The sequence below is a fragment of the Symphalangus syndactylus genome, chromosome 12 (assembly GCF_028878055.3).
Source record: "Symphalangus syndactylus isolate Jambi chromosome 12, NHGRI_mSymSyn1-v2.1_pri, whole genome shotgun sequence".
Classification (NCBI taxonomy): domain Eukaryota; kingdom Metazoa; phylum Chordata; class Mammalia; order Primates; family Hylobatidae; genus Symphalangus; species Symphalangus syndactylus.
In genome coordinates, this window is record NC_072441.2 from 133,962,522 (window position 1) to 133,985,512 (window position 22,991).

The 22,991-nt window shown below is 46.9% G+C and overlaps 1 protein-coding gene and 1 long non-coding RNA gene across 4 annotated transcripts in view; one reads left to right on the top strand and one right to left on the bottom strand.

Annotated features, from left to right (window-relative positions):
- KDM4A (lysine demethylase 4A) overlaps positions 1 to 22,991 on the bottom strand; it is a 56,090-nt gene that overhangs the window by 17,540 nt on the left and 15,559 nt on the right. For all 3 annotated transcript variants that reach the window (XM_055255149.2, XM_055255151.2, XM_055255150.2), the window contains exons 6-12: positions 21,574 to 21,623; positions 20,765 to 20,868; positions 20,227 to 20,364; positions 19,292 to 19,539; positions 18,009 to 18,208; positions 15,436 to 15,806; positions 3,561 to 3,681 (exon numbers count right to left, since the gene is read on the bottom strand). In XM_055255149.2, the coding sequence (XP_055111124.1) occupies positions 3,561 to 3,681; positions 15,436 to 15,806; positions 18,009 to 18,208; positions 19,292 to 19,539; positions 20,227 to 20,364; positions 20,765 to 20,868; positions 21,574 to 21,623 (1,232 nt within the window). The remainder of the gene's footprint in view (positions 1 to 3,560; positions 3,682 to 15,435; positions 15,807 to 18,008; positions 18,209 to 19,291; positions 19,540 to 20,226; positions 20,365 to 20,764; positions 20,869 to 21,573; positions 21,624 to 22,991) is intronic.
- Positions 19,463 to 22,442, top strand: LOC129469028 (uncharacterized). Its single transcript, XR_008652892.2, has 3 exons — positions 19,463 to 19,567; positions 20,206 to 20,460; positions 22,330 to 22,442. It is a non-coding gene; the product is annotated as an uncharacterized lncRNA (long non-coding RNA).

A 22,991-nucleotide genomic window follows, 5' to 3' on the forward strand; every position in this document is an offset into this window, starting at 1 on the left:
AGATTGTGCCACTGCACTCCAGCCTGGGTGACAGAGCAAGACTCCGTCTCAAAAAAAAAAAAAAAAAAAAAAAAAAAAAAGTTGTAATATCATGGTCCTTGGCCAGGACTTACCAGCTTCCTCTGGAAAGGTCAGGGGTATGTACCTATTCTGGACAAGCCTCCCCAACCCCTCCTAGCTCTGCCTCAGAAGAAAGCAGAGCTACACATCCAAGATGAATCCTCTTCCCAGCCACAAGATGTGATGCCTGACGCTGGCAAACAATACCCTGCAGGCTGAATCCAGCCCACTCAGGAAGCTAAGAATTTTTTTTACATTTTTGTGATGGGGTCTTGCTATGTTGCCCAGGCTGGAGTACAGTGGCTATTTACATGTGCAATCATAGCCCACCACAGCCTCAAACTCCTGGGCTCAAGTGATCCTCCCATCACAGCTGCCCAAGTAGCTTGGATTACAGGCATGAGCCACTGCGCCCAGCTTTGTTTTTACATTTTCAGCATTGGAGCTTTAAAAAAAAAAAAAAGACAGTGACAACCACAGAGACCAATGAAGACTGTAAAGCCTAAAATACTGACTTCCTGGCCCTTTCTCTATCCCTGGTCATGACAGATGGTGTCTCCTAGGTGTGCTAGACAGCAGGGCATACAACTCATCAGACTTCACCAAGGCCTGGGAAGGAAAAATCCCCTCTGGGTGCATCTTCCTACAAGAAAGGGACATACTGCTGAGTGGAAAACAAAAAAAGTTTGCTCACAAAACTCATATAAGTGATAAAGGTGCACACTTCCCAGTTCTTCCTAAATCAGTAAAACAGGGGCATAGTCCACAAGCTCCCAGCAGAAACAAGGAAACAGAAACAGGGAAGTAAAGGAAACGCCATAATTCTGAAGGTATAAGTAAATGAGGGCAGTCTTTGGTAGATGTCCAAAATGTTTCTCCAGATGCTCTACCATGTGAGGGAGGTATGAAGCTACAGTTGCTATGCCTTTCTTTGGCAAGTGTGACCAAGCAAGGCCCAAGTATGTGGCCCCTGACAGGAGACTGGCTCTGTGCCAGACCCATCACACGGGGCATCCCAGGGGATCCCTGCATCTCGCTTTGAGTGGCATCATCAGTCCCCAGCTATGACCCTCCTTCTTCCCAAACAGAAGTGCTTTCCCAAAGGCCCCTGAAATCTGTTCAAAGCAGCCAAGGAAAGCTCTGGTCTGTACTCCCATTAGGTGCCTGTTTCTTCATTTCTGGCAACTCCAGCTCAGTGCAGATAGTATTCTACGCTGCCCTCACAGTCATGTTTAATCTGAAGGCATCTGGCAGCTGCCATTGTGCGCCGCCTCAGTGTACCCTAAGGACACCAATGCAGACAATTAAAATCAACCCCTATATGCCCCATCATTCAGTTGCAATCAGGAGCCATGGTGCCTAGAACCCAAGCACAGATTTTTTTCTTTATCCTGGCCAAACGGGAGTGACCAAGATAGAATGGAAGAAACTCCTGTCTGAACTGGCATAAGAACACAGAGAACTTCCTAGGACCTGACTCAGGGTCCTGCCACACTTCTGACTGGAAGACAGAAGGGATATTCCCCACCCTGTTTATCATGATCTTTTTTGTTGTTGTTGTTGAGACAGAGACTTGCTGTCACCCAGGCTGGAGTGCAGTGGCATGAGCTCAGCTTACTGCAGACCCCGCCTCCTGGGTTCATGCCATTCTCCTGCCTCAGCCTCCCAAGTAGCTGGGACTACAGGCACCTGCCACCATGCCCGGCTAATTTTTTGTATTTTTAGTAGAGATGGGGTTTCACCATGTTAGCCAGGATGGTCTCGATCTCCTGACCTTGTGATCCACCTGCCTCAGCCTCCCAAAGTGCTGAGATTACAGGTGTGAGCCACCACACCCAGCTATATCATGATCTTTCTACTGAAAAAAAAAAAAAAACAGCAGAGATGGGGCACTGACATCAGATCAGGAAGGAGAGGACCAGGTAGGACAGAGCCTGATGTTAGTCAAGAGTCACATGTACGATTGACTCTGCTCTCCCTGAGGGTGCCAGGGCCCAGTCACCAACCAAGCTGGAGCTGAGGCTCGGCAGTGCTGATCATCCTGGATCTCTGGGCTTCAGGCAGCCAAGGAGACCATGCTCCACTGATGTCCACACACCCTGAGCTTCAGTGCCACATTTCCTGGTTTTCCTTACACATGTCTGCTTACCCTGCTTCTCTGCCTCCTTCACAGGCTCCCCTCCCTCCTCTGTCCACCTAGCCCCAGCCTCTGCTCACCCCCCTTGGTCCCCTCCCCAAGAGTGGCCTCATTATTCCAACAATTGTATCCAGTGTCACCTCAGTGCCAACTCCTAAGTCTACATCCTCCATAGACACTGAACTCAGGTTTCCCCAACCAAAGCTACAAACCGGGGAGGCACTCAACTCCTCCTCCTCAACTACCATCCTCATAGCTCCACAGCCAGTCACCAAATCCAGTTGATTTTATCTTCCAAATATATTCCCTACCACCACCATCCTACTTCAGACCCTCATACTGCAGACAGACCATCAAAGCCATCCTCAAGATGCCAGCACTAGGAGTGATCTTTTCTAAAGGAATCTAAATGACCATGTCATTCCTCTGCTTAAAACATGTCACTGGCTCCTGAATGCCAGTAAGACAAAGTGCTCACTCTGGCCTCCATGATAACGCTGTCCAGGATCTGGTCCCCCTCCTCCTACCCCACCTATCACTCCCTGGCCTTGCCCTCCAGCTCCAGCCACACTGAGCTGACTATAGTTCCTCTGACTACAGCCTCCTGCTCCTCTTCTCCATGACATGCTGTCCTTCTGCCCCAGAGTAACACCGTTTCTGTTTTTTTTTGAGATGGCGTCTCTCTCTGTCGCCCAGGCTGGAGTGCAGTGGCGCCATCTCGGCTCACTGCAACCTCTGCCTCCTGGGTTCAAACAATTCTCCTGCTTCAGCCTCCTGAGTAGCTGGGACTACAGGCGCGTGCCATGATGCCCAGCTACTTTTTTGTAGTTTTAGTAGAGATGGGGTTTCACGTGTTAGCCAGGATGGTCTCAATCTCCTGACCTCGTGATCCGCCCGCCTTGGCTTTCCAAAGTGCTGGGATTACAGGCATGAGCCACCGCACCCGGCCACCTCTTCTTTCTTGAGATCTGTTTACCTGTCCAGTTTCCCCACTACCCGTGAGTGTCTTGAGGGCACGGACATATCTTAGTTATCTTTGCAGCCACATATGCAGCACAGGGCTTTGCATCACTGACAGATTTTCTGTCCTGAAAAATCAGCCTTGTACCTCCCAGGAAAAGAAAGGAAAAAACCTGCCTGCAATTATCCCCTATTAAGGTACACTGCAAGATACTCAAACTTACAATGAAATCTGGTTAGTCAATTAGATATAAGGAAATCCGGTCCTCTTTATGGAATATCTGGAAGAGCAGCTAAGCCACAGGCCCACCCTTATCCCTCAGCTTGGCCTTCTGATGTCCTGTCCTGTCAAGTCTAATGTGGTGAGCTGCTTTCCTCCTGGTGAGGAAAAAACAACACTTACCATCATCACTGACACACTCCTGCAGCACAAGAGGGTGATGGCGGGGGAGCTTGCTTAAAGGCTGACGGCGTCCCTTGGACTTCTTATTCTCTTCTAGGGAAAACATGTATTCATCTGCAACCTGGGCAAACCACAAGAAATTAAATTGGTCTTGTCTCCACTTGAGACACAGCACAAGTCACCCTTACAATGAAAACCAAAGGAAAGAGAGGGGCACAGAGGAACAAAAAGACATATAAAACCAAACAGAAAATACCTGTCTTAGAAAAAGCCAAATGACAATACCACGTTCCAAACTAGTCTGAGCTAGGATTATGTAAATTTAGGGCAAAACCCAAGTGTAGTTCTTGGCCTTCTCAGGAGCAGCCTGAAACCAATGTACCAAAAACAAGCCTGCTCCAGCTCTGAGAGAGCCTTGCCCCATCCCTTAAGCTCACTGCCATGAGACTACCAAGGTGGCCCAAGTGAGAGAGCCCCCAAGGAGCCTAGGTGCCCCTTTCCTTGGCCCAGTAGGTCAACAGTACCTGTTACAATGTGCCAGGCAGCTGGGCCAGGAGTGTCCAGGGGACACCCAAAGGGGTGAGCAGCAGCTGACCTATTAAAAGTAAAATAGACCACCTTCTCCTTATACACTGCCAAGACTTCAGCTCTAGCAGATACTGTTCATTCCTCAGTTAGCTGCTGCTTCTCCAGGGGAGAACATCAGCCAGGACAGAAAGTGCATCTGAAACTCTGGCCTGGCTGCAAAGGGAAAGGTTGATTTAACACTGCATTTACATAATGTCAGAGCAAATGTAATTAGATTTAAATGTACAAGATTGACTCAGAAACACTACAGAAGGGTTTCTTTCTAATCAACATATTTAAAACTTGGTTATACTGACATTAGGAGATGCAGGGTTAGCAAAATCCATTAAGCAAGGAAATGAGGCCTGAAAGAGGGCCACTTTGCAACTGTGACAAAAACCAATGCCATAAATGCTGCAGTGCTACTTCAGAGAACACACCCTGGGTCTACAGACTCCATGTGCAACTACACAGAGCCCCAGGAGTTAAGGACCACAGTTGGAATGCCAAGAGAAAACAATTTCTGAACAGGCCATGTCCAGGAAGAACAGAACCTGCCCTTCCAAACATAAATTTTGCCAACAAGTTTTGCTGTCCATTTGCCATTCATTCAACAAATATTCACTGGGCACCTACTCTGTGCAAAGGCCTGCCCGGGAAAAGAAGGTGTAGAGAAGCAAAGAAGATGTGATCTGTGCTTACGTGAGTAAGGATGCTGCAGCAGTATGGAGGAATATGGTGGAGTGAGGATATTAGGGACCTTTTCTTACTGATGTCCATGAAGACTTACATGACCATAGACTTAATCAGACCTGAACTATATCAACTGTCTAAACCCATGGTTTTCAAAATGTACATCCGGAAAGTGCCTCAGGAGCCTCCATTAGAGTGAACAAAAAGGGCTTGAGGCCCCACCTTCTTTCCAACCAGAATGGCTCTGCTTTTGATTTATATGTTTTAATTAAGATTTCACTGAAAGAAAGGGTTCTGGCCAGGCACAGTGGCTCACACCTACAATTCCAGCATTTTGGGAGGCTGAGGTAGGCGGATCCCTTGAGCCCAGGTAACATGGCAATACCCCGTCTCCACAAAAAAAAAAAAAAAAAAAAGCCAGGTGTTGTGGCATGCACCTGTAGTCCCAGCTACTCAAGAGGCTGAGGTGGGAGGATCACCTGAGCCCGGAAGGTCAAGGCTGCAGTGAGCTGAGACTGCACCACTGCACTCCAGCCTGGGTGACAGAAGTGAGACTTTGTCTCCAATCAATCAATAAGTAAGTTAAAGGGTTCTTTGGCTAAAACAAACTGGAAAACCCATACTTGCCCAACAGTCTTACCACGTAAATAGAAAATTTAGGAGCATGTACCCCCAATCTACATATTACTTACTAATCAATTACATATACTAATATTAATGCACATATGCACATTTTAAAGCAAAAACAGACTATAAAAGGTTAAGATAAAAACAAAGTTCATTTTGCTTTATTCCTATACCCCAATAATATTCTTGTTTCCCCCTGACCTGCCCCCGCCATCACTTTGAGGGCACCTGGACAATAGGCCTAAACCTGTGGGCTGTGGCAGACTAGGGAAAAAAAGAATGGGAATAAAGAAGCCAGAAACAGTGGGGATTTCTAGCCTGGACCACCAAGGTGACAGGCTTTAAGAGGGCTCATGTGGAAGAAGTGGGGGCTAATAACAAACCAGTTTAAACAAGCTGTGTGGGGTACACAACATGTACCCAAGGGTCTTTTCATTTGGAAATACCCAGGGGAGGCAATAAGAAATTCAGACTGGGGGTTCAGAAAAGAAGTCAGAGCAAGATCTGGGAATCCACAGCACCAGGTTCAGAATTACAATGGTGGAAGAAGATGAGATTGTCTTGGATGATAAATTGATTAAGCCTTCCAGGGACAGGAGGAAGAAGAGAAGGGAGAAAAGGAGACTCAGAAGCAGACAGGTAAGAGGAATACCAGAAAGCCAAGAAGGGGACAGCTTCAGGGAGTGGGAGATCCACAGGCCGAAGAACACAGAAGAGCTGAGCAGGGAAGTGGCCAAGGGACTCACTCGGCAACGGGGAGCTATCAGGACTGTTTTTTGAGATAAGTTCCGGTAGACAAAGAATAAGAAACTAAGGAGTGAATACCTCATGGAGTATTTTTGAGAAGATCAAGGGAAAAACGAGATCATAGTTTGAGAAGGAAATTTCCTCTAGAATTGTATTTTAGCTATCATAGGGGCTTCAAGAGCTTGGCTTTATAGGCAAAGAAGCAGCTTGTGAAAGGGAGATAGTAGGATATTTGATAGAGAGAATAATGGTTCCCCAATATGCCCACATCCCAATCCCTGTGAATATGTTATTCTAACATGGTAAAGGAGAATTAAGATTGCTAATCAGATAGTGTTTAAAATAGGGAGAGTATCCTGGATCATCCAGGTGGGTCCAATGTAATCCCAATGGGGCTTACAACAGAAGGAAGAAGAGTCTGTCCGAGTGATGTGATGCCAGAGACACTTAGCTGGATGCTGCTGCCTTTGACAATGGACTTAGAGGTCCAGGAGCCAAGGAATGTGGGCAGCCCAGGGAGGCTGGAAAGGGCAAGGAAATGGGTCCTCCCCTGAGAGCCTCCAGGAAGGTACACAGCCCTGCTGACGCCTTCATTTTAGCTCAGTGAAACCCATTTCAGACTTCTGAACTGAAGAACCGTAAGAGAACAAGTGTTTCAGCCTCTGTGTTTGTGGTACCTTGTTATAGCAGCAGTAGGAAACAAATACAGGGTAGGAGGTACCTAAGATCCAAGTTCCAGAGGAGGTGGAAGGGTGAAGGTCAAGAACACCAGAATGCAGCTTGGGAAGGGAAGAGGACACCTTTTCCATGATCAGTATATTCACAGCACCTCCTATATATCCAGTATACGGTGGGAACACTTGTTTTGGCAATGTAGAGAAAAACAAGACATGATCTCTAACCTCAGGGAGGGAGACCTGGTGTCCAAGTCTGAAGTCTGAGCCCTTTCCACTACCGTCATGCTGCCTCTGACCAAAGCAGTCAGGTCCATTCAAGTATTTGAATATCTTTTCACATTTCCTCATCTCCTGGCCAGTACTCCTCCTGCTACCATGGCATCCGCACCCTTCTCATGGTGCTGCCTTCCCTGGGATTGCTCCAGTTTCTAAATTCCCTCAGTAGATAACAGAAAGGTCAGGGTTTGACCAACTAGCAGTTGTGTGAGCCTGGACGAGTAGCAGCCCCACCAGTAAAATGGTAGTAATAAACCCTTCCCCAAAGCGTTCTTTTTGCAGACAGGGCGGGATAGCAGGCAGACTCCCAGGGCCCTGCCTGCAAGAAAGCTGGAGCTCAAGGCTCCTGAGTTCTTTCCTCCCTCATCCAACATCTGGCACCAGGGTCAAGGTTAGTGTTCCTGATAGGGTTTATTCTGTACAGAGAAGAACCAATTGTTCTCCCACCTTGTTTTGGGAACTCACTTTTCAAAGCAGCTTGAACTAACAAGAACTTCTGCAGCAGACATATGGCTGTGGCTCAGTCAGTAGGTAATGAAAACGCTACAGCTTTGGCAGTGTCAGCCAGCCAAGGTGCTTTTACCAAAAACTGCAGTTTACCAGACTGACCTAAAAAAAGACCCTTGACATAGATGGTGGCATGGAAACTGAACAGCAGGCAGCCCAAATTACAGCTTGGGGATGCTTAAAGTGGGGGTGGGGGAATATAAGGGTCCTCTAAGGAACCCAGTTGTCTACAAATATAGATCCAGTGCTATAAGACCTCTCTAGGGATGGGCAAAGTTGTTCAGCTTCTGCCCCCAAACCTTGACTATCTGTCCCTTATTCCTCCCAGTCAATTAATTCTGATGGTGGCTTCTTACTAAAACAAACCTGACCTTCCATTTACTCATTCCATCCTCATTACAGAGGGTTTCATAGGCCAAGCCCTATGGACCATGCTGGTAACTCAAGAAATGAGGATGAATGTGGCACAGAGCCCAGCTTCTAGAAGGTTATATTCTTCACCAGCCTATGGCAAGGGCATTAAGAAGCAAGTACTCTAGGGCTTCAAAGAAGAAAGGGAACTAGATGGAAAGCAATGAAGTGTTTCTAAGAGTCGTGGCTTTTGAAAAGGGCTGGGTTGCAATAAGCAGGGGTAGTTATCTGACTACTCTAGGCGACCCTCAGAGATAAATTCCCCATCTCCTCCCACCTCAAAACCATCTGCATTCTGGTGACAGTGGCCCAACAAAGTGAACGTACTTACTGCCACTGAACTGTATACTAAAGAAACTGTTAAAATAGGTAAATCTCAGACCATGTATATATTACCACAATTTAAAAACACAGGCTGGGTGTGGTGGCTCATGCCTATATCCCAGCACTTTGGGAGACCGAGACAGGAGGATCATGAGCCCAGGAGTTTAAGACCAGCCTAGGCAACATAAGGATACCCCATCACTACAAAAATAAAAAACTTAGCTGGGCATGATGGCACATACCTATAGTCCCAACTACTTGAGAGGCTGAGGTGGGAGAATCATTTGAGCCTGGGAGGTCAAGGCTGTGGTGAGCTGAGATCGCACCACTGCACTCCAGCCTGGGCAACACAGCAAGACCTTTTCTCAAAAAAAAAAAAAAACAAAAAACCTATCTGCAGCCATCCCCTCCTGTCCCTCCACCTGAACTCCCACTTCCTTAGATCCCCAGAATCCAATCACTACCTCTTCAACTTCCCCCACTCAGCAGGACCCTGCCCTTTAATACAAGGCACACTTGGCTATATCTCCCACTGTCTTGAACTTCTCTCCTGCCCTGGCACTGGATACACTGTTCTTTCCTAGTTCTCCTGACCTCTGGCTGCTCCTTCACATTCTCCTACCTGGGCCCTCTCCTGTCACCCCACACTGTGAAACTGTTCTTCACTCTATGCACATTCTTCCATGCCCACCAGTGCCCTCCTGGTGACTCCCACACCCACAGACCAACCCTTCCACCCCAGCTTCAAGGCTATGTCTATGTATCTCCATAGCCTACCCCACAAAAGTCCCCCTCCAGACGTACCCAAACTCAACTCATTTCCTGGCCCACACTAAAAACCCTTTAGATTTCTTATAACCACTATCCTATATGGATGACACCAAGAACTCAAAGCTGGAAACCTGAGTCAAGCCCCATGCCACCCTCTGACTCACGGCCATCCAGTCACCCAGTCCTATGCGCCTACCATCCAAGTAGCTCTCAAGTCCATTTTCTGCTCCCCATCCCTATCACCACCACCCACAGGTCCTCACTACCTCTCTCTCAGACTAAAGAAACAGGTTCCTAATTGGTTTCCCTGTTTCAAATCTTTTTTCCTCCTTTCCTGAAGCAGAAGTATTTAGTTATAAAAATAACATGTTAATCATAAAAATATTCAAATGATGCATAAATGTAGGAAGTGAAATCATCCATAATTCCACCTTCAAGAGAACCTCTGTTAACAATTTCTAATTTTGCCTCCTTCTTCCTCCCCCCCAAAATCTTTATACTGCCTCCAGAACAATCTTCCAAAACATCAGTGCAGTACTTAAAAAATGCTTTACTGGACAACCAATGACAGCTTCTTGATTAAGTCAATGGTGAGGAAAAAAGGGGGAGAGGCGCTGGCCTACATTAAGGAAGACTTCAGAACATCATCAGCAAATCAAAGTTGTGGGCCTTGATTTAATCCTGATACAAACCAATCAACTGTAAAACAGACTGGACAATGAGGAAATTTGATTATGGACTGGATAGTAAATTATGCTAAAGAATTTTTGTAGTTTTCTTAGGTATAATAATGGCATAGTTATCATCTAAGAAAGTGACCATATTTTTCTTTTTTTTTGAGATGGAGTCTCACTCTGTTGCCCAGGCTGGAGTGCAATGGCACGATCCCAGCTCAGCGCAACCTCCGCCTCCCGGGTTCAAGCAATTCTCCTGCCTCAGCCTCCTGAGTTGCTGGGATTACAGGCACCCGCCAACACGCCTGGCTAATTTTTGTATTTTTAGTAGAGACGAGGTTTCACCATGTTGGCCAGGCTGGTCTCAAACTCCTGACCTCAGGTGATCCACACCCTCGGCCTCCCAAAGTGCTGGGATTACAGGTGTGAGCCACTGCGCCCAGCCAAAAGTGACCATATTATTCAGAGATACACACTGAAGTAGGGAAGAAATGACAAGGTATCTGGGATGTGCTTTCAAATACTTCAGCAGAGAGGCAGATTAATGGGCACAAATATATAGTCTGATAGAAGAAATAAGACCTAGTGTTTGACAAATCAGTAGGGTGACTATAGTTTACAATAGTCTATTGTACATTTCAAAACAGAATAATTTGAATGTTTCTAGCATAAAGACAAGACAAATATTTAAGGTGATGCATTTACCAATTACACTGATTTAATCTTTACAAATTAATGTATTAAAATATCACGTGTACCCCAAAAATATGTACATTATATACTAATGAATATAATTTTAATATAAATACTTCAGCAAATTGAAAACAGGACAAACAAAGCAAATATGGAAAGATCCTGACACCTGTTAGAATATTTGTGAGTTTGGCCGGGTACGGTGGCTCACACCTGTAATCCCATCACTTTGGGAGGCCGAGGCGGGTGGATCACCAGGGCAGGAGTTCAAGACCAGCCTGGCCAAGATGGTGAAACCCTGTCTCTACTAAAAATACAAAAATTAGCCGGGCGTGGTGGCAGGCGCCTGTAATCCCAGCTATTCAGGAGGCTGAGGCAAAGAATTGCTTAAAGCCGGGAGGTGAGCCGAGATCATGCCACTGCACTCTAGCCTGGGCGACAGAGCAAGACTCTGTCTCAAAAAAAAAAAAAAAAAAAAAATTATTTGCGGGTTCACTGTATTATTTGCTCTGCGTCTTTCTAAGATACTGTGTCATTCTGTCACCCAGGCTGTAGTGCAATGGTACAGTCACGGCTCATTGCAGCCTCAACCTCTCGGGCTCAAGCGATTCTCGCACCTCAGCCTCCCAAAGTGCTGGGACCACAGGTGTATGGCACCCTACATGTCCTCCCTCTGAATCTTTGTGTGTGCATTTCTTTCTTTCTTTTTTTTTTTTTTATTTTTTTGAGACAAAGTTTCACTCTTTCGCCCAGACTGGAGTGCAGTGGTGTGATCTCAGCTCACTGCAACCTCCGCCCCCCACCACCCCAGGGTTTAAGAGCTTTCCTGCCTCAGCCTCCCAAGCAGCTGGGATTATAGGCACACGCCACCACACCCGGCTAATTTTTCTATTTTTAGTAGAGATGGGGTTTCGCCATGTTGGACAAGCTGGTCTCAAACTCCTGACCTCAGGTGATCCACCCGCCTCAGCCTCCCAAACTGCTAGGATTACAGGCATGCACCACGGCACCCAGCCCTTCGTGTGTGCATTTAAAAGAATGAATTATGAAGGTTTTCAATTTCCAGATCCATATGGTGCATATGGTGGGGACCCTTCTGCTGCTCCCTACACCACAACTAGGAGGTCAAACTGCTTCACAGAGCAACAAGGCAGACCCTCCAGGTTCTGGCTCTTGACATCCCCCAACAGCACCACCTGAGGCCCTCTCCAGGCCTATATGCCTGAGACAAACTAAACCACTGCAGATCCCCAAGTGCTTTGACCCTGGCATGAGCTATCATGAGCATTTAGAACACCCTCCTCTCCCAGATTCTCTCTTCAATTTCATTCTATCCACCTGGCATTCTTCTAACCTCAGGCCTAAACTGTTTCCTTCTCTCGGGCAGTCCAGAACTCTACACTGCAACCCCAGGCCGAGCTGCTAACTCTCCCACTTGTACCACAACACGTATCATTAAGTACTGGAATGATTTGCTCTTATCTATCTATCCTAGACTATAAGCTCCTTGAAGGCACAGTCCTGGCCTAGAGTAGGCATGCCGTAAATGATTACAAAGTAGAGGGAAGAGGCAGGGCAGCCAAGACAGTTTTAGAGACTTTTAAGTAGTTCAAACAAACAAGCCAGCACATGTTGGAGGTGGAGGGATGGCTGGCGATGGAGCAGAGAGGGGTATTTATTAGGGTATTATCATCAGGCTCGACCTGAAAAGTACATACCAAAATAAAAAGGAACCAAGAAGACACTCAAGGGTTTTTGAGCAGAGGACTGAAAAAGAGAGACATGTCAGAGAGAAGACCCCTTCCCCTAGCATACTTCCAAACGGAAGGAGTCCTGGCTTTTCTTCTCCCCACTCCCTTGAAAGCTGTGCTTCACTTCACTAGGATCTGTCTTTTGGAGAAGGAGTGCATTCTGGCCTACATCCACACCACATGGAAGCTGAGTGCTTCCATGGAAATACTTTGCCTCTAGAGGGGACTGGAGACATCAAGAGTAAATGAGTAGGCCAGGCGCGATGGCTCACGCCTGTGATCTCAGCACTTTGGGAGGCTGAGGCGGGCACTCAGGAGTTACACACCAGCCTGGCCAACATGATGAAACCCCATCTCTACTAAAAAAATACAAAAATTAACCAGGAGTGGTGGTGCATGCCTGTAATCCCAGCTACTTGGGAGGCTGGGGCACGAGAATCACTTGAACCCGGGAGGTGGAGGTTGCAGTGAGCCAAGATTACACCACTGCACTCCAGCCTGGGCAACAGAGCGAGAGTCAGTCCCCCCCCCCAAAAAAAGAGTAAGTAGCAGGGCTCTTTAGCCACAGGTTAAAAGTCACTTTCTTCAATCATTTTAACTTGTAAATAAAGCGACATTCTGAGCTCCATATGCCTGACTCTTATATCATCAATAGTTCCAAATTGAGAGGAAAAAGGACAGGTGTTATTTATTGGCTTCCTGCACCTCCCACCGCCAAAAAATCCCACAAAAACTTGACTCTGTAATAAGATTAATTAAGCAGTAATACAAAGACTGAACAATGCATATAAAGTATTTAACAGCTGGGGGGCGGTGGGGCGCACAGTGGCTCACACCTGAAATCACGGCACTTTGGGAGATCAAGGGAGGAGGATCACTTGAGCCCAGGAGTTCGAGACCAGTCTGGGCAACATGGTGAAACCCCATCTCTACAAAAAATACAAAAATTAGCCAAGAGTGGTGGTGTGCACCTGTAGTCCCAGCTACTTGGGAGGCTGAGGTGGGGAGGATGGGTTGAAACCAGGAGGCAGAAGTTGCAGTGAGCCAAGACTGTGCCACTGCACTCTACCCTGGGCAACAGAGCAAGAACCTGTTTCAAAAAAGATAAACAAAGTATTTAATATACAGTGAGCTCCTGCCACTTCTTAGCTGCTTTTTGTGACTGTGATTGCAACTAGAAACAAGAATGTCAGGAAGACTCAGCAAGAGGACAGTATGAACTGTAGTGAACAGTAGGATGGATGAAATGGCCCGGGGCCTCTGCGAAGGAAGAATTGCTAGGTGGCAACTGGGAGTTAAAGAGACTCTGGTTTCCAGACTGAAAAAGCCCTCCTTTATGGAAGCTGCCATAAGAAGGCACAGAGAACTGCAATCAGAGGCAATGAGAAGGAAACACAGTAGTTATTAGCTCATTAGCCTGCAACCCTAGTGGGATGGAAAGAGGAACATTCACAAGGTAAAAAGGAAGTCTACCAGAACTGTACCCTGAGATTCAGAGAAGGCACCGAGAAAAGTTATGAATATCAACAACAAGGAGACAAACCTACCATAAAAAGGGACTATTGGCAACATTGGGGAAATGTGAATATGACTGAGTGTCAAGTACTGCAGCCAAAGAAAACAGAAAGCAAATGTGCCAAATGTTAATCACATATATGAGGAGTACACGCGGGGGCTCGTGGTGGTATTCTGTACGTACGTCAGAGATTTTCCATAGTGAAGATTTTTAAGATACATTTTTGAAAACTAAAGGTAAGGGAATAGGGAATAACGAGGACCTTCTGCACTGGCTTCTTCTATCTCCCACCCCTCACCAAAGGCTGGAGCTTGACCCACATAAGCTCCAAGGCTGGGGAGTCAGGGAAGGTCACTTGGGTAGTGTGGGTCCAGCTGCATCTGACATGACTGATCGCTCAGAGTGGCAGACCCACCAAGAGCCATTTTGCACAGAAGCAGGAATCAGCTTTTGGTGACAACATGTATTTAAGGAGGAAGCCTGAACACACATGTTCGTATTTATAGCTTTGGGAATAGATCTCGGTCTCCAAAAGGATGCTCTATCAATGTCATACTGGGAGTCTACAGGGCAGTCAAGAGTTGTAAGAAAAAACCCTTGAATTTCAACCTAAGAAAGGCCATCTCATCCCAAACCTCCAAACACGTGGACTCCAACGGCAGCCATTCTAACCCTTGTGCCGCTAAGGCAATGAGGATCAGAGGAAGAATTCCCGCCTACCCTGATTGAAAAGGCCAGCCACGGTGGCTCACGCCTGTAATCCCAGCACTTTGGGAGGCCAACGCAGGCGGATCACGAGGTCAGGAAATCGAGACCATCCTGGCTAACACGGTGAAACCTCGTCTCTACTAAAAATACAAAAAATTAGCCGGGCGTGGTGGCAGGCGCCTGTAGTCTCAGCTACTCGGGAGGCTGAGGCAGGAGAATGGTGTGAACCCAGGAGGCGGAGCTTGCAGTGAGCCAAGATCACGCCACTGCACTTCAGCCTGGGCAACAGAGCGAGACCCCGTCTCAAAAAAAAGAAAAGAAAAGGCCAGCCACAGTGGCTCACACCTGTAATCTCACCACTTGGGAGGCTGAGATGGGCGGATCACTTGAGGTCAGGAGTTCGAGACCAGCCTGGCCAACAAGGTGAAACCCCATTTCTACTAAGAATACAAAAATTAGCTGGGCGTGGTGGCACACACCTGTAATACCAGCTACTCAGGAGGCTGAGGCAGGAGAACTGCTTGAACCTGGAAGGCAGAGGTTGCAGTGAGCCAAGATCATGCCACCGCACTCCAGCTAGTTAACAGGGCAGAGACTCTATCTCAAGAAAAAAAAAAGGCATTGTGATCCAAGTGGGCTGAGGAGGATCTGCTGCTGTGACTCAGGCTGCATTGACGCAATTCTTGGAATCAGTAGCCACAGGGACAATAGAAAAGCAACTCCCAGCAAAGAACAAGCTGGGAGAGTGAATGCCACCCAGGTTTTTGTTTGACACAACCACTGCTGGCTAGAGACACTGACTGAGGGTCTCTCCTGCCCTCCTGCAGCACCTCCATCACACAGATCCACCTCCCTCCACCACACAGATCCCCTCCCCGACAGGGTGTCCTCCAGGGCAGCTCCCCACCCCACACCACTGCCTGGAGCCCATACCTCTGCCAGCTCCCGCTCACTGAAACTTCTGGCGGTGCTTCCTTTCTTCCTCGTGCACGGCTCTCCCACAGTGACCCTGCCATCCCCTTTGGCATAACTGTGCACAATGAGAACTCCCGTTTGCCCTTGGGCTCGGCAGGAGAGAGGCTCACTAGTTTCTGAATCCGAAGAGATAGAATCCCGTGAAGAGCCAGAGCCCAGGCTAGAAGATGATTTCTTTTTGGAGCCTGAGAAAACAAGGCGTCCCCCTACAGACGCAGGATTCACAGAAAGATCCAAGGCAGCTGCTTCTTGTTCTTCCTCCTCATCCTCCTCTTCTAGTTTGACATTTTTAAGCTCTTCAAATTTGACTTCAGTGGAGTCAGAATAATCTGAAACACACATACACATTAGACAGAGCCAAGTTCCTCCTGCACATGTGAACCTGATGAAAGGCAGAGTAGCAAAGCACAAGGAACATGGGCTGGGAATGGGACCTAGCTTCCAATCCTGGCTCTGTCACTGAGGGGCACTGTGAGCCAGGACTATCTGCTCAGCCTCCTGGCCTCCAGCTTCTTCCTCTGTAATAAGATGCTACTACAGATCTACGGGGCTTATAAATAAGACTCCCGAGCACCGCCTGGCACTCAGCAGACACTCACTAAGGGGCAGCTGCCATTTCCTCCGAAGTCTCCTGCAGGAAATGCAAGTCTGAGCTCAACAGAGACCTGGCTACCTAGCCCATGCTAGAAAATCTAAAGATCTTGAAAAATATTAAGAGGGTGGATGTTAAATGTTCTCACTGCAAAAATGACCACTATGTGAATATGTATTTTAAACAGCTAGATTTACCCATTCCACAACTTACATATACTTCACAAATCATGTTGAACCAGGAGCAGTAGTTCAAAACTGTAATCCCAGCACTTTGGGAGGCCAAGATGGGAGGATTGCTAGAGCCCAGGAGTTCAAGACCAGCCTGGGCAACAAAGTCAGACTCTGTCTCTACAAAATTTAAAAATTAGCCAGGCATGGGCCAGGCGTGGTGGCTCACAGCTGTAATCCCAGCACTTTGGGAGGCCGAGGTGGGCGGATCACGAGGAGATCGAGACCATCCTGGCTAACAGAGTGAAACCTCGTCTCTACTAAAAATACAAAAATCAGCCAGGCGTGGTAGCACGCATCTGTAGTCCCAGCTACTTGGGAGGCTGAGGCAGGAGAATCACTTGAACCCAGGAGGCGGAGGTTGCAGTGAGCCGAGATCATGCCACTGTACTCCAGCCTGGGAGACAGAGTGAGACTCCGTCTCAAAAAAAAAAAAAAAAAAAAAAAAAAAATTAGCCAGGCATGGGGGTGTATGCCTGTAGTCCCACCTACTTGAGAGGCTGAGGCAAGAGGATTGCTTGAGCCCAGAAAGTTGAGGCTGCAGTGAGCTGTGTTCGCACAGGCTTGGGCAACAGAGTAAGACCCCGTTTCTAAAACAAACAAAAAAATTATGTTGTACATGACAAATATGCACAATTTTATCTGTCAATATAAATAAATAAATTTGAAGAGAAAAAAGGGAAAGAAAATCTGCTGAAGAGAAGCCAGCCCAGCCCAGGGTGTCAGTCCACAGTGCTGCCTGGCTGTCGGCAGACCACATGTTTGGGTCATACCTGACCCAAGACAGATACAAGCCTTTCTCTAACAAATCTAGCCTCAATGACCTTCCAAGTGACTGCTAAACAACACTGATCACACCACTCCCTCTCTTAAAATATAAATGGCTCCTTAAGCTTCCAAGTGAGCAAATGAAAATGGCAGACAGCCCTACATCATCTCCTGTTTCTCCAGCGTCACCTTCTGGCCACAAAGCTGCCCTCCACCCTAATATCCAATTGAGGGAAACTCCCCACCAGTTCCCCCAAGTGGACCATGCTATTAGTATTTCCAATCTCTGCTGGGAACAGTGGCTCACGCCTGTAATCCCATTCGGCACTTTGGGAGGCCGAGGCAGGCGGATCACCTGAGGTCAGGAGTTCAAGATCAGCCTGGCCAACATGGTGAAACCCCATCGCTACTAAAAATACAAAAAAAAATTAGCCAGGTGTGGTGGCGGGCACCTGTAGTCCTAGCTAGTTGGGAGGCTGAGGCAGGAGAATTGCTTGACCAGGAGGCAGAAGTTGCAGTAAGCCAAGATTGCACCACTGCACTCCAGCCTGCATGACAGAGCAAGACTCCATTTCAAAAAAAAAAACAAATTTCCCATCTCCACGCCTGTGCCCTGCTCCTCCCCTCTGGGACACCCTTTCTACATCCCTCCTCTCTCTCTGTCTGCCTGGGAAGGTCCTACTTACCTTGTAAGAGTCACCTTCACCAAAACCTCCAGTGTTTCCCTGAGCCCTGACCAGGCAGAGGGAGGAGCTTTTCCCTACATGTCCAGTCCACCCTGTACCTCCCTACCCAAAGCATTTCTCACACTCCAAATACGCTATCTGCTCACGGACCTGTCACTCTGCTTTTTTTATTTCTGACCCAGCACTCAATATGGCATCTAACACGGGACACATACATGAGTTAGGGTTGTGGAAAATACACCATAGTCAACTAACCTGGGAAGGTAAGACCATCCTCAACTTGCCGCACAGAGCTATGGGTGGGCCTCACGGGGGCGAGGGCTGCCGGGCACTCCGTCATCTCATACTGCTCAGAACTCAGCTCCTCCTTGGGGAAGAGCTCACTCTGACTCACCTCCTGTGGTATTTCAAGACAAACTCGGTGCCTCTTTGTCCCTATTCGGTGCTTGGCCAGGCTGCAACAAGGGAGAGGGTAAATCTTTTAAGAGCCTACATATACATCCACTTACTCAAACACATTCATACACATCCACACACAACCCAAAGTGAATGGCTAGAGCCTGTCAGGGCTGGCCCAAAACTCAGGGACACCTCTTATTTGTGACTTGAGACAAGGGACTTCATTCACCTCTCTGACCTTGTTCCATCATCTGGAAAACATAGGTATTACCACCCACCTAACAGATTTGTTGTGAGGATTAAGAAAAGGTATGCAGGGTAGCTGGCAAAGTGCCTGGCATATAGCAGGTACCAAGGAACGGTTCCTCCTTTCTTTCCCATATGGCCCAGGATAAATTCTCCTCAGAGCACAGATCCCCTGGCTCAGCCACCAATGGCACTGCAGACTTAAATCACGACATTACCAATGCCCTTGAGTCTCATCCCCACTATACTTCTTTTTAAAAGACTCTCTGATATGATGAGAAAACATGATTTTTCTGGCTCAGAGGGAGCCCGACTTTCGCACATAAATGCCCCCGACCCTCATATAAATGATGCCTTGCTCCAGCAGACTACACGCCCGCTACAGGTCTCTCATTCAGAAAGTGCCTGAATGCTCTGGCTCTCAGGTTTCTGGAGCCTTTACCAAGAACACTCCCTTAGCCAAGGCACAAACAGCATCTTAGAAACAGCCTCGGCCGGGCGTGGTGGCTCACGCCTGTAATCTCAGCACTTTGGGAGGCCGAGGTGGGCGGATCACGAGGTCAGGAGATTGAGACCCTCCTGGCTAACACAGTGAAACCCCGTCTCTACTAAAAATACAAAAAATTAGCTGGGCGTGGCTGCAGGCGCCTGTAGTCCCAGCTACTCAGGAGGCTGAGGCAGGAGAATGGCCTGAACCCGGGAGGCAGAGCTTGCAGTGAGCCGAGATCACACCACTGCACTCCAGCCTGGGCGACAGAGCGAGACTCCGTCTCAAAAAAAAAAAAAAAAACACACAAAACAAAAAAAAACAAGAAACAGCCTCTCCACAGATTACAGGACCTACCCAGACACCCCTCCCTCACGCAGCCAGGACAAAAGGGCTGCTGGGTTACCTTGTCTTCAAGTCTCCTTCCTCTCCATCCTCCACCCCTTCCATGTCCTCCTCTGGGCACTCCTCCTCGTTGCCAGCTCTTAGAGGTAGTTCACTCTCCTTAAGAAACTCAGCTGCTTCTGGCGTGGGCAGAGTATGGTCAATAACTGTGTTGTCCTTCCCAGCTTTCCAAAGTTTGTACCTTTCTGGCTGGAACTTCCTCACAAACACATCCATGGAGATCTTCACCATGTCCTTTCTACAGGAGCACTGTCCGCAGGAACCAGAAGAGCACCATGTAAGCATACCTTGCCGCTTCCAACTCACCCCCACGTCCTAGCTCCTCCTTCCACGTGGAAACAAGTGCAAGATGGTTTATAACCAGATTGTTTTGGTTCACAGGCTGAGGGTATATTATCTTTGCAGGACCTTCAAACATGAAGGGAAGCAGGGAAAAAAAGGCAGAGAGTACATGCTACTGGGGCAAATCTACCTGGGCACTAACTCAGGGTCACAGAGGGTGGTTAGGCTCTGCACTTAGGCCCCCAGGATGGTGAGCCACCTGCCCTTGTTCCCTGTCCAAGCCAGGAACACACAAGCAAGTCTACTACTATCAGTCAAAGGCCCGACCCTGCTGCTTCCCTAGAGTAAAGGAAACCCCTAAAAATTTCAACACAGAAATCTCAGAATGGCTAAGGCAAGAGTATTAACGTGTGTTAATATTAATGTGGTTTTAATGCCTAATGGACTCAAGAACCTCATTTTATACTTCCCAATTCTGAACACATTTTTAAAAATTCCTTATGAACACAAAATGTTAGTACTCTGACACATTGCTAGCTGCTTGTTTCTGAATTCCAGCAGCTCAAAGAAATATTCTAATCACCAGCCAATGTATCTAACCAGAATTTGCTCATTTTTGTCATGGTGTTATAGGAAGAAATCAAGCAGACTTACCAGCACAGCTTGCTTGCCATACTCAATCCACCGACGGGTAGCAAAATTGGTAGACTCCGCACAGTTAAAACCATGGTTAAAGCCGGCATGGTAACCATAAGGGAAAGTGATCATAAACTCTCCAGCCTCTTGAGTCACCTGAACAAGAGCAGACTTGAAGCAGCTGCTTCAAATGGCAGAAGTCCACAGAACTGGAATTCTGAGCTCCACCACAACTTAGCTGAGTAACAAAGGGTAAGTCATAAAACTCCCGGGGTCCTTGCTGTCTTCTATAAAATGCAAAGCCCAGACGTATCAGATGACATGACTATAATTAACCATTCCTCCAAATGAACACTGTTCAAGGGGATCTGACTCTCCTCTGGTACCAGGAAGCTACAGTGGCCCTACCTTTAATGCTTCTAGATCAAAGTGTTGTTACATAGTTTATTTAAGCTTTGGCCCCCTCTTGGTATAGTGATGAACTAGAATAAAACTCTGTAAAACAAAGGCCAGAAAGGGTGGTGCCTGAGAACTTTGGCATGTAACATCAACTCACCTTGTCAAAGGGAATTCCGTATTTCTTCAGCATTAACGGGGAAATCAGGGTCATCTTGTGGCGGAGAAATGCCTCACAGCTTTGAGCACTTCCTGGGAAAAAGCCTATTTAATTGAAAGGGTATCGGTTAGCACAGTGCTCCACACTAGCTCCGCAATCCTGGAGTCACTTCACACCTGTGCTTCTCATCGGAATGACAAACAGGATGAATCACCAATGTGACCTCCAAGGATCCTTATAGCTGCACACCAATTCTAAGATTCTGCAGTGAGCCTCTAGGCTCACTCCCATGTAGGGCATTACATGGGTAATGAAATCCTGTTTGGGAAACCAAGGTCACCCAAGCTGCCTCTGTTCTTATAGAGTTTTGAAACTATTTAGGACCTCTTCTCCAGTCACTTGTATCCCTGATCTTTTTTCAGTAATGCAGCTATAGTATCATCTACCCAGGCTTTCCTATGTTCTCTAGACATACAAATCTAAGTCCACTTAAAAGAAACAAAGCATAAAGTTCAATTTTTTCTTTAACATTTGGGTCTTTAGTGGAAACACCAGTCATACGGGGTCTGGTTCATTATCGCTGGTCAAAGAAACACCCCTGCTCGTTAAAACTGAGGCCAGACAATCAGGCCAAAGGAAGAAAAGGCTCCGTCACTGCCCTCTTAGGGTAACCAGTGTGGCTCACCCCCATCTGCAGGCCTGCGACAGGACCTGCAAGAATCTGACCATGGGGAACACACATTTTAGTGTAGAGCAAGGAGCACAGCTCATAGGAGGGTCCAACCCAGCAAACAGAGGAGACACAGTACCTTTGGCGAGGCGTTCCAACCGCTTTCCATGCTCAGGTGGAACAGAGTACCTGCAATCACATGAGAGCATCAGAGGCTGGGCGGAGGACAGGTACAGAAGCTAAGGGACTTATTCCCACTCTCAAAACACCTTGAAATAGCAGATTTTTTTTTTAACTTCCCAAGCAGTAGAAAGGAATCTGAAAAAATGAAATATTAGACTGTTTGGGCACAGGAGTAAAGAGCCCATAAAGAAGGTGAGTGAATTTATTTCTTCTATATTCATTCACTTAATAAGATGTTTATTAAGTGTTCACGATGAGCCAGGATTTATGGTACACAATATTACTCTCCTTTATAATGCTGTTCATATAATAACATTTTTTTGAAAGAAAAAAAAAGAACGATATCACTATATAACCTCAGTATTTAAAAATGCTCAGTATTTTTAAATGCTTGAAAGGCCTAACTAGGGGCGGGCTAGAGGAAGATGGAAAACAAAGTGAAAGATGGATCTGACATTTAAGAGACCTAGCCCCGTATCTGCTGATGAACTCACTTTCCCTTTATCTCCCCAACAGCTACATATACTGATTACCCAACAATCAATTACCTCTCTACCCAGTAGGGTATCTAAATACCATAGCAACTGCTCTTCCTGAAAAATGAAAAGAAAAAGAGAACACCTAGGACTATTAAAACTTTTGCAAAATTGTTAAACTTTATATTCTGAAACTCACAGTAACTCTGTTTTAACCTTTTTAATCTCTTCTAAAGATTATTCCACAGTAACAACAAATCCTCCCACTGCAAACAGCTTCATTATAAAACAAAACAGAGAAGGAGAGTTGACAAAAATGTCACCTAAAGGACTCCGGGATCCATCAGGCAACCCTATACAGAAGGCTCTGGAGGTCCCACTTCAGAGGACCTAAGAATGCATATAATAACTGGAAAACCTTCTTTTATAAGAGAATTCAAAAATCCAGGAACAGTGAATTTTGGAGTAAACAGTGGTGAAGACACAAAAGCTACATTTACACATCCTACAAGTCTAGCCTTCTGAGGAAGGAAAAACAGGACAGTAGTTAGGAGATAATCATAGGCTCAAAAGGTTCTTTCCCCCAAGATTAGAAACTAGAAAGCACTTGAAAGAAGAAAGGAAAACCCCTGAGAAAGAACATGGCTGAGGATGCTGAAAAAAAGACATGAAAGGGGATATGGTTTTCATGACTCCCCATAATGCGCCCCATGATGTCCCCTCCAGCCTCATCACTCACTTCTCATCATTTTACACAGCACCCAAACTACAGCAGACTTCCCCTAGCTCCCTAAACACACCACCCCCAGCTAATTTTGTATTTTTAGTAGAGACGGGTTTCACCATGTTGGCCAGGCTGGTCTCCAACTCCTGATCTCAGGTGATCCATCCACCTTGG